This window comes from Propithecus coquereli, unplaced genomic scaffold, assembly GCF_000956105.1.
Source record: "Propithecus coquereli isolate 6110/MARCELLA unplaced genomic scaffold, Pcoq_1.0 Scaffold815, whole genome shotgun sequence".
NCBI lineage: Eukaryota > Metazoa > Chordata > Mammalia > Primates > Indriidae > Propithecus > Propithecus coquereli.
In genome coordinates, this window is record NW_012154341.1 from 579,268 (window position 1) to 589,798 (window position 10,531).

The 10,531-nt window shown below is 46.8% G+C and overlaps 1 protein-coding gene across 2 annotated transcripts; it reads right to left on the minus strand.

The window, feature by feature from the left end:
* Positions 1–6,372: 6,372 nt before the first annotated feature.
* On the minus strand, positions 6,373–10,397 carry TIRAP (toll-interleukin 1 receptor (TIR) domain containing adaptor protein). Of its 2 annotated transcripts, none has more exons than XM_012663619.1 (3): positions 10,302–10,397; positions 9,156–9,727; positions 6,373–8,502 (listed from the first exon to the last, which is right to left on the minus strand). In XM_012663619.1, exons 2-3 carry the CDS (start codon positions 9,687–9,689, stop codon positions 8,431–8,433), a joined length of 606 nt encoding a protein of 201 aa, XP_012519073.1. In that variant the 5' UTR covers positions 9,690–9,727; positions 10,302–10,397; the 3' UTR covers positions 6,373–8,430. The 2 variants fall into 2 exon arrangements, with proteins under 2 accessions (XP_012519073.1, XP_012519074.1); XM_012663620.1 differs by having other exon boundaries at positions 9,149–9,727.
* Between the last annotated feature and the right edge of the window lie 134 nt (positions 10,398–10,531).

Below are 10,531 nucleotides of genomic sequence, written 5' to 3' on the forward strand. Positions count from 1 at the left end.
ATGACTGAGCGGAGCAACTGAGTCTGCATTAAATTTTGCATTAAGCTTGAACATTCCTCCGAGGAAACTATTCAGATGATTCAGAAGGCTTCTGGGGACAGTGCAATGAGTGCAGCACAAATAAGTGTGGCACGAACCGGGCACGGTGGCTCACGCCTGTCATCCTAGCACTCTGGGAGGCCGAGGGGGGAGGATCGCTTGAGCTCAAGAATTTGAGACCAGCCTGGGCAAGAGCAAGACCCCGTCTCTACTAAAAGTAGAAAAAATTAGCTGGGCGTGGTGGCGTGCACCTGTAGGTGGCTGAGGCGGGAGAATCGCTTGAGCCCAGGAGTTCGAGGTTGCTGTGAGCCAGGCTGATGCCACGGCACTCTAGCCCAGGCAGTAGAATGAGACTCTGTCTCAAAAAAAAAAAAAGAGTGGCACAAACACCTCCAAAATGGTGGAGAATCTTTTGAAAGTGATCCACATTCTGGAAGGCCTGCGACAAGCAGAACACCTGAGAATGCTGAATGTGTACAGGTGCAATCAGCAAAGACCAGCAACTGACAGAGCAAGCACTAGAAGCTGATCTGGGGATTCTAAAAACTACTGTGTCTGATATTTTGATGCAGGATCTTGGCATGAAACATGTCATTGCAAAATGTGTTCCGTGGCTTGTCCCACCAGAGCAGAAGGAACGCTGTGTGGCATTTGCTAATGACTTGCTTCAGACCACTACCAATGAACCAGATTTCCTCAAGAAGGTCTTTACCTGAGATGAATCGTGGGTCTATGGCTATGATCTGGAAACAAAGGCCCAGTCGTTCCAATGACAGTCGCTTGGTTGTCCACACCTGAAGAAGGGGTGGCGCAGTGGCAGCAAGATCAAGACCATGTTATGTAGAGGACACTTTGTCTGGGAATGTTTCCTTGTTGTTCTTCTCAAAAACATGCCTGTGGCCTTGCAAACAAGCCAGGGCGCCCTACCCTGCAAACAGGAGGGGCTAGAGAGTTCAGATGCAAACATCTGCTTGCCGGAGACGAAACAACAAGGAACAGGGACGTGTTGAGTCGGGACAATATGGGAAAAAAGAAATTGTGGTGGGACAGTTGCCAAACAGGCTGTTATAAATAAAGAAACTACAGCAAAAAGTTTGCTGCAGTCCTGTACCGTCTTTGTGTGTGTCTGTGTCTCTTTGTCTCTGTGTTCATTCCTCGGCCCCTAGAAACAGGCCACGGCAATGTTAACTGTGTTTTTTGATTGGGAAGGTGTTGTCCCTCAGGAGTGCTCTCCCCCAGGCCAAATAATTAATAAGGAGTACTACCTCAATGTTCTTCCTCGGTTGAGAGATGCAACGTGACAAAAACGGCCACAACTATGGGCAACTGGTGATTGGCAGCTTCATCACGACAATGTACCCACCCCATGCATCACATCTCCTGCAGCGCTTTTTGGGGAAACAGCAAATCACCCATGTGACTCAGCCCCACTACAGCCCAGATTTGGTGCCCTGCGACTTCTGGCTTTTCCTAACACTAAAATCACCTTTGAAAGGGAAGACATTTCAGACCATCGATGAGAGTCAGGAAAATATGACGAGGCAGCTGATGGCGATTCCAACAAAGGATTTTGTGAAATGTTTTGAACTATGGAAGAGACACTGGGAGAACTGTGTGAGGTCCCAAGGTGCCTACTTTGAAGGCGACTGAGATGTCATGGTTCTGTGTACACTGTTTCTTGTATCTTCTTTAATAAATGTCTCTATGTTTCATATTACACGGCTGGATACTTTCTGGATAGACCGGGTATATTAGGAGTTGGATAAAATGCTAATTGTTTTGTGATGCAGAGAGCATTATTAGGGGAGACTTAGGATCTGAAATGATTATCTTCAACAAAAAACATCTGTCACCTGTCTACAGCTTTCCTGGATCCATTTTCTCCCCTTCTGGGAATATACGATGAGAAGTCATACACTGTATTCAAGACTAGAACAAAATGTCCTGGGGGGCAAATGGCAGTAGCAAAACCTGCTTGACTCCAAGACTCTGGTCTTATGACAATTTCCTGTTTTTTTTTTTTTTTTTTTTTCCTCTTTTGCTACTGGGAAGGGAGTAGAATAGCTGTGTTTTAATGATTAGAGTCCTGATTTGAGAGCCATGAAGTCTGGCCCCAACGATAACTAGCTGTGCAACTTTGGAGAAGTCCCTTAACCTCTCTAGGCCTCTACTTCTTATGCGCCAGCACTATTAGTCTTGAAAAAGACAGAAGAGGCCTCGTTTCATAAAATTCATATTCAAATGGGGTGGGCGAGGTAAACAAGTAACATTTTAGATAATGATTAAGTGTGAGTAATGGAATAAAACCGGACAGTGTGAGAGAGCCTAGGTACAGGAACCCTCTAGATAAGGTGATCATGGACAGCCTCTCGGAAGGTGACATTTGAGCAAAGACTTGAATGGTAAGAAGGACGCAGCCATGTAAAGAGCTAGACAGAGTAAATACCAGCTGTCAAAGACCCTATAGCAGTAATGAGCTTGACATTTTTTATAAACAGGAATGGCCCACGTGGCTAGAATATAATGAGCAAGAGAGAGAAGTATGAAAATTGTAGAGGAATATATTCATTAGTGACAGATGCATCAATATGGGTGTCACTCTGGATATAAGGTCAGAATTCCATTCTTAACAAAAGTCTGACTCAGGGAAGGATGAGCTGATAGGAAGCCTCAGCCACCAGAGATCCTATTAAATACCAGACTGCAGAGTGCAAGGAACCTTTATGGCAACACGATTAAAACTAATTCACATTTAAAATTCAGTCCTTTGGTTACACTAGCCACATTACAAGTGCCCAATAGCCACTTGTGACTAGTGGTTACCATATTAGCACAGAGGGAGAACATTCTCATCATTACAGAAAGTTCTACTGGACAATGCTGTATTCGATTATTTATTATAAAGCCCTATTCTATAAGCATTCAATCCTTTAGTCTCCAGGAATCTCAAAATTTCTCCCAAATCTTTTCTTTTAGTCTAAAGAAGGACTAGACACTCCATTTCAGGCATTATGACAGACTAAACTGAAAACAAGTCAGCTACAAAACACCTAAACATTCCGGATGCAAATTGTAAAACATCCTTTTAGTTCCATTGCTGAGCTCTCAAGAAAATAAAATTTTCAGAAATCAAAAATGATGTGGGAGCTTGAATCTATAGAGTGGTAAGTGGATTTTGAAGCTGAAAGTTATTCTAAGGGCGACTGCTGATCTCTGGAAATCTGGCACGTGATCGAAAGCACAGGAGATGAGACCTGGGCTTCCGCAAGGAGGAGCCGGAATAGAGAACCTCCCACTGAGCTGAAGTTGCTGAAGGTGCACCCCTCAATGAAAGGTCCAACTCTTAAAAAAAAAAAAAAAAGCTACCCCAATAAAGGAGAAAAAATGATTAGGAAACCTTTCCTAATTGCCTCAACCTTTGCTCCAGAGGGAAGAAAAAAAATCTTAAGAATTCATAACCACATGTGAGTGTTCATGCAGACTTCAGATTCACAATTGCAAACATCATTCAGGAAACTCAAACTGAAAAATCTACTTAAGCTGGTCTTGCAGTCTTTTTTTTTTTTTTTCTGAGACAGGGTCTTGCTCTGTCACCCAGGCTAGAATGCGTGATTATAGCTCATGGCAGCCTTGAACTCCTGGGCTCAGGCAATCCTCCTGCCTCAGCTTCCCCAATAGTTGGGACTACAGGTGCACACCACCACATCTAGCTAACTTTTCTTGTTTCTTTGTAGAGATAGGGTCTTGCTATATTGCCCAGGCTGGCCTGGAACTCTTGGGCTCAAGTGATCCTTCTGCCTCAGCCTCCCAAAGCATTGGGATTATAGGCATGAGCTACCACACCTGGCTGTGATCTTGTAGTCTTTACTGATTGTTTACTTTATACCAAATTGACTGCAGAAGAAATGGAAAATCTGACTAGATCTATAATTCTTTAAGACATTGAAACTGTAGTTTTAAATTTTACAGTAAAGAGAATGCTAGGCTCAAGTGATTTTACAGATGAATCTACCAAATAGTCAAGGAACAATTAATTCCAAGCTTGAATTCTTCAAAGAATAGGAAAAAAAGGACCACTCCCCAACTGTTCTATAAAGCTGGTATAACTTTGGTAACACAACAAGAAAGTGATAATACAAGAATGGACAATTAAGGGCCAATCCTATGTATGAACATAAATGTCAAAATCCTAAAGAAAGTGTTCACAAACTGGAAACCTGTGACTTATAAAAAAGGTAATACATCATAGTCAAGTTGAGTTTACACCAGGAATGTAAAACTGTCTTAATGTTAGAAAATGTAATGTTATTCACCACATTAACAGTTTAAAGGGGAAAAAAACACATCATTTCAGTAGATGACGTGGAAAATTTAAATTTAAAACCCATTCAAGATAAGAAACTCTTAGCCAACTAGAAACAGCAGGAAACTTCTAACCTGTCAAAATTAATGTACCAAAACACCTGCAACAAACACACTTAATGGTGAAATGTTTGACACATTCCCTTTCAAATAAGGAACGAGACAACGATGGCTGCTGCTGTCACTTCTTTCAGCATTTTACTGGAGGTCTTAGGAAGCACAGAAAGACAAGGAACTCGAGTTTTGTTTTGCAAATGGTATGACTGTTTATAGAAAATCCAACAGAATCTATAGTCTTACAGAATAAATGAGTATGTTGTTTAATATTAAATCAATATGGAAATAAATTACAATCCTTCATACTAGTGATAGATAAAAAATAAATAATTTAAAAATACCTTTCAGGCTGGGCACGGTGGCTCATGCCTATAATCCTAGCACTTTGGGAGGCCGAGGCGGGAAGATTGCTTGAGGCCAGGAGTTCAAGACCAACCTGAGGAACAGCAAGACCCTGTCTCTACAAAAAATAGAAAAAAATTAGGTGGGTGTGGTGGCACCTGCCTGTAGTCCCAGCTTCTCGGGAGGCTGAGGCAGGAGGATCGCTTGAGCCTAGGAGTGAGGTTGCTGTGAGCTAGGCTGACGCCACAATAGCCCGGGCGACAGAGCGAGACCCTATCTCAAAAACAAAAAACAAAAAACTTTTACTGCAGCAACAGGAAAGATGAAATGCAAAGGAATGAATCTAGTAAAAGATGAGAATGACCAATGTGGAAAATATATAAAGCTTTATTGAAATACATTTAAAGATACAAACAAATGAAGACATACTATTTTTATGAATAGGAAGACTATCATAAAAACATGTTTTCCAACTAAATCTATAAATTCAACCTACGGCCAATAAAAACACAGGCTTTTCCCCGGAACCGAACAAACTGAACAATTTATATGGGAAAGTACGGTAATGAGAAGTTGAGGTGATTTGGGTCAGTAAGGAGGGTGGGAAGAACCGACCTACGAGCTGTGATGGCTAAAACAGCAGTGGGGAAGCCAGTGTGGCACCAACACAGGGACACGCAGACAGACAAAGGGAGAAGAATGAGGAACCCAGTAGAAGCCCCCAATGTGGCAGTAAGTGACAGCAATGACATCGCATCAGTGGGGAAGGATACACTAGTCAGCAAATGACAGTTACTCAAATGGAAAAAACATTGGGTCTCTGACATAAAAACTAAGAATAAGACCAAGCCCAAATAAAAAGTCCAGGTAATTAAAGACTTAAATATGAAAAGAAATGCTTTGAGAAGAAAATATAGGAATAGAGAAAGGACTTCCTGAGTAAGATACAAAAAGCACAGACACAAAGTGATAGGTAAAATATTTTATATTAAAATGAAAAACTGGCCAGACATGGTGGCTCATGCTTGTAATCCTAGCACTTTGGGAGGCCAAGGTGGGAGGATCGCTTGAGGTCCAGAGTTCAAGAGCAGCCTGAGCAACATAGCAAGACCCCATCTATAAAAAAATAAAATAATTATCCAGGCATGGTGGCACATGCCTGTAGTTACAGCTACTCAGGAGGCTGAAGCAGGTGGATGGCTTGAGCCCAAGAATTTGAGGCTATAGTGAGCAATGATGATGCCACTGCACTCTAGCCTGGGCAACAGAGTGAGACCCTATCTCAAAAAAAAAACTTCTTTAAAAGATAACATTTTCAGCTGGGCATGGGGGCTCATGCCTGTAATCCTAGCACTCTGGGAAGCTCGCCTGAGTTCAGGAGATCCAGACCAGCCTGAGCAAGAGCGAGACTCCGTCTCTACCAAAAAGAAAGGAAAAAAAAACCCCAGCTGGGTGCTGCGGGGCATGCCTGCAGTCCCAGCTAGCCAGGAGGCTGAGGCAGCAGGATCGCTTGAGCCCAGGAGTTGGAGGTGGCAGTGAGCTATGATGCCACTACACTCTACCCAGGGTGACAGAGTGAGACTCTCTCAACAAAAACAAACAAGGCAACTAAACACCCCTCCTCACAGTCCCCCACCCCTTCGAAAAAAAAGAAAAAGATAACATTGTCATACTTTTTAGAAACTTCTACTAATTTAGAATTGCATACTTAAATAGGAATAAAATAATGCCTGGGATTTGCTTCAAAATGATCTAGGAGTGAGGGCATGGGTAGAGTTATTGTTGATAAAAGATTAGCTATGAGTTGGTAATTCTTGAAGCTGGGTAATGGGTGTACCAGAGACCTATCAAACTTTTTCCTATTGGAACATGAATACACACACACACACACACACACACACACACACACACAACACACAGTTTTTCATAAAATGATGAAAAAATATGACCATAAGATAGCAGTTTCACCCACTCGGTTAGTGGACATTTTAAAATCTCGTAATTCTAAAGTGGGAACTCTTAAACACAAATGGCAGGAACATAAATTGACACAAATTGACTTGGAGGAAACTCTGGCATCTTCTAGTAAAACTGAAGATGTATGTTCTTTACTACCCAGCTGCTCCCCACCTAGACTAAATATTGGAAAGTTCTGCTCATGGAAACATGCACCACAATGGTGATAGGCACACTGCTTTTAATAACAAAAAACTAGAAACAACCAAAGTGCCGTTGGTGGAAGGATGTGACTGACTAGCAGCACATTTACACAGTGGAGTGAAAGTAGATTAACCGGCGTGTCAGGCACCGGCCTGGACAAAGCTCACAGACACGGGGAGCAAAGACAGGAGCCCGCAGAGCACAAACGTTACGGTGCGGTTCATACAAAGCAACACCGGCCACACGGAACAGCGTGCTGGGAGGGCGCACACATCCGCAGTAAATGTAGAGAGGGGCCAAGAGCGGTAAGTTCAAAATTCAGAACAGTGCCTATTTCTGGTCGGGCGAGTGAGGGGCCTGCAGTTCGGGGCACAAAGGGAGCACCACAGGGATAAGGTTTTGCTTCTTAATCTCGTGTGGGCACATGAGTGCACGCTATATTATTCTTTAGTCCTTTTGTCTGTAACAAAATAACTCATAACTTAAAAAATAATTTTTTTCAGTGAAAGAGGACACGATGGGGGAACCGAGAGAAGAGGCATAAAAATACACCTTGGGGGAGGTAGTGAAATTCATTCCAGTCCAACAGAAAACTGACTGAGAACAGATGAACCGGGCCTTGCCTGTCCTGCGAGGGACACAGCCACCTGCCAAAGGGAGATGCCAACCCCTGCCCACGGCCGCCGGCTAAAGGTGAGACCCGGCTCTGGCCGGACCCTGGTGACGCCCCAGCTGTGACAGCCTCACTGGGCTCTGGGTCCCCTGAGAAGGGGCTGAGCCCTGTGCCCTGGCTTCCCTCCTCTTTGCCCCGCCTGCTCCCTCCCCGTCCTTGCATACACAGAGTGGCTTCTAGGTTGTGTCTTAGCGACGCTTACCCAATGAATAAAACGCCGCGCAGTGCCGCCTGCATCTTTCCCACGGCGATGTAGTGTAGTGAATGGATGCCTCGGGAGAGGGAACAGCAGCCTCCGGAGAGGGAACAGCAGCCGTGTGAGTGCGAAGGACTTGACACCTGTTGCTTCCTCTCGACGCCTGTTTGGGGCTTCCCCAGGGGACCAAGAAAACCATCCGTGTTGAGGCCTACAGTCTGGGTTGCTCATTCATCAGTCAGGTGAGTCGCCTAGGTAGAAGGGACACCCGTCTACACCAGTGCCCAACTCCAGGGCAAGAAAACGTAGGTGCGTGCCAGTCTTCCTGTCCAGTTAGGCGGGAGGCAGAACGCTGCTGACCATCCTGGTATCCACACTACCTCCAACTTCTGGCTTCCTCTTGGGCTTCCTGGGGAGTCCCCAGCGTTTTCATGGCCTTCCTGGGGAGTCCCCAGCTTCTTCATGGCTTTCTTGGGGGAGTCCCTGACCTCCCACAGCCTTCCTGGGGAGCTCGCAGTAAGGGGAGCCTGACGGGCAAGTGCAGACTCTGGCTCCTTACACCTGCCGCGTCTGCTGGAACCCGAGGCCCTGCGTGGGCCCTCTATTTCCAGCTTTCCTCCAACTCTCTGGGTCCCATGATGACGTAAGAAGTGTCAACTGAGTGTCCGCAGATCTGAAAGAGCCCAAACAGAATCACAGGGCTGCCACCCTCCCCAAACCCAGCATCCGTTTGCCCCCAACAGGTCCTGTCTCTGCTACCTTTTTACCTGTTACCTTACTTCCAAACCCACTGTAACATAAAGCCCCTCCCCAGACGTGCCTACCACACGCAATTCTTTCCTAGTATTTCACACCATTTTTCCTCACTAAACCTATGTCCCTCCTGGCACCTTCCCAGCTCTTGGTGGACATCTCCAACCTGATCTCAGTGAGAAAAACCTAATGCTATTACTGCTACTGCTACTACTAGCTAGCAATTATCACTGAGGACTTGATGTGCAGCTCGGCCCTGCCTGGTACGAATACTTACCGTGTGCCAGGCCGTGTTCTGAGCACTTATCTAGTGTATGCGCTATTTTCACTGCACAGTAATGGAAGCGGATGGGCAGGGAGGAAACCGAAGCACAGAGGGGTGCAGTGACTGCCGGGTGACTGCTCACACCCTAATGAGTGAAGGAGTCGGGATGCAAATGCGCCAGTCTTTCTCAGAGTCTGCGCTGTCAACTAGCCTGCTGGCTGCGGGCTGTCTCCTACAGCTGGCGTGGGGCAGAAGCTACGGCTGAATCCCCTTCCTCTTCTCCCTCCCTCCCATAGCTTACAACGCACGACAGCTTCCTTGAGTTGGTGAAAGCCACCGTCGGGGCCCCTGCCATCCACGTAGTACATGAATCGGAGCTCAGGGGGGTAGGCGGCCCTGCTCAGGCCCGACAGCAGGGGGATGGTGCGGCCCTCCGCCCCAGGGGCCTCGGTCAGCGCCTGTAGCATCTGGTACTTGCACCAGGGGTCCCGAAGGAAGCCGGGCGTGATGAGCAGCACACGGCAGTGACTGCTGCTCAGTGCCTGGCACAGCTCGGATGCGATGGCACTGCCTGGTGTTGCGTCCCGAAGCTGCAGGAAGCAGCGCAGGCTGGCAGTGCTGCCCTCCAGGTAGGAGACCAGTTCCTGGGCAGCCACCAGGTCCTCCTCACTGTGGCACACGCAAACATCGTAGTCTTTGCTCCAGCGGCCACTGCTGCTGTCACCGGCAGGCGTCAGTGGCGTGCTGGGAGACGTGACCGAACTGAGGCCCAGGGGTGGGGGGCTGTCCTGGGGGGTGGGCTGCGAAGTGTCACTGCGGGAGCTTTCAGGGCAGTCAGGCATCTTCTTGGGCTTCTTCGCCAGGGCCTGTCTGAGCCAGTCTGCAGGGGAGAACACAGCGTTCAGGCCTGTGTCTTGCCTGGTGCCATCCCACTGACCCCTGGGGAGGAGCCCTGCCGTGCAGGGAGGGCCGGCAGGGCCCCACCTGCCTCCTTGCTCTGGGAAATGACACCTTCTTATTCTCAGTGACCTATCACTCTGCCATTTTCGTACATCCCCAAGGACTTGAGTAAAATTTCCCTCTATCTTTGAAGGTTTGGGGAGTACATGAGAACTCTGGGACCCTAATGTGGGAGTGTTTCTACCACCCACATTAAGAGAAGGCCCTGCCCTGCTCCAGGCCCTTTGGTATCTGGTACCCCGGCCCACCTCAAGCAGAACTTTGCACTAGAGCTGACCAGTCAGCCACCTGTGAGTCTGTACGCAGAGCTCTGCGATGCTAGTAAGGATCAATTAGTCCCAAAGCCCACTTCCAGCACTGAGGGGAGGTGAATTTAAATTGGGAAGACGTACCCACTATGGAAAGGGAAGGGTGGGAGGACTGGCAGTGGTTTGGGCCTGAGAAACCCTGGATTGTCCCTACATGAGCTACAAGAAAGTAGAGAAGAGGGGTACCGCTCAGAGCTCCCAACGAGCAGAGCTTCGGGGTTCGGAACCCGCACTTTGGAGGCAGGCACCATATTTGACTGTGGATCTGTAGCTAGCCTTCTGTATGACCTCAGACAAGTTAGTCTATGTCTCCATCTCCTCATCTGCAAAATGGGTTCATTTTAGTTGTTGTTGAAGGTTAACTGAGAAATGCAGTATCTGGGATATTGTGAGTGCTCCATAATGATGCTAAAACT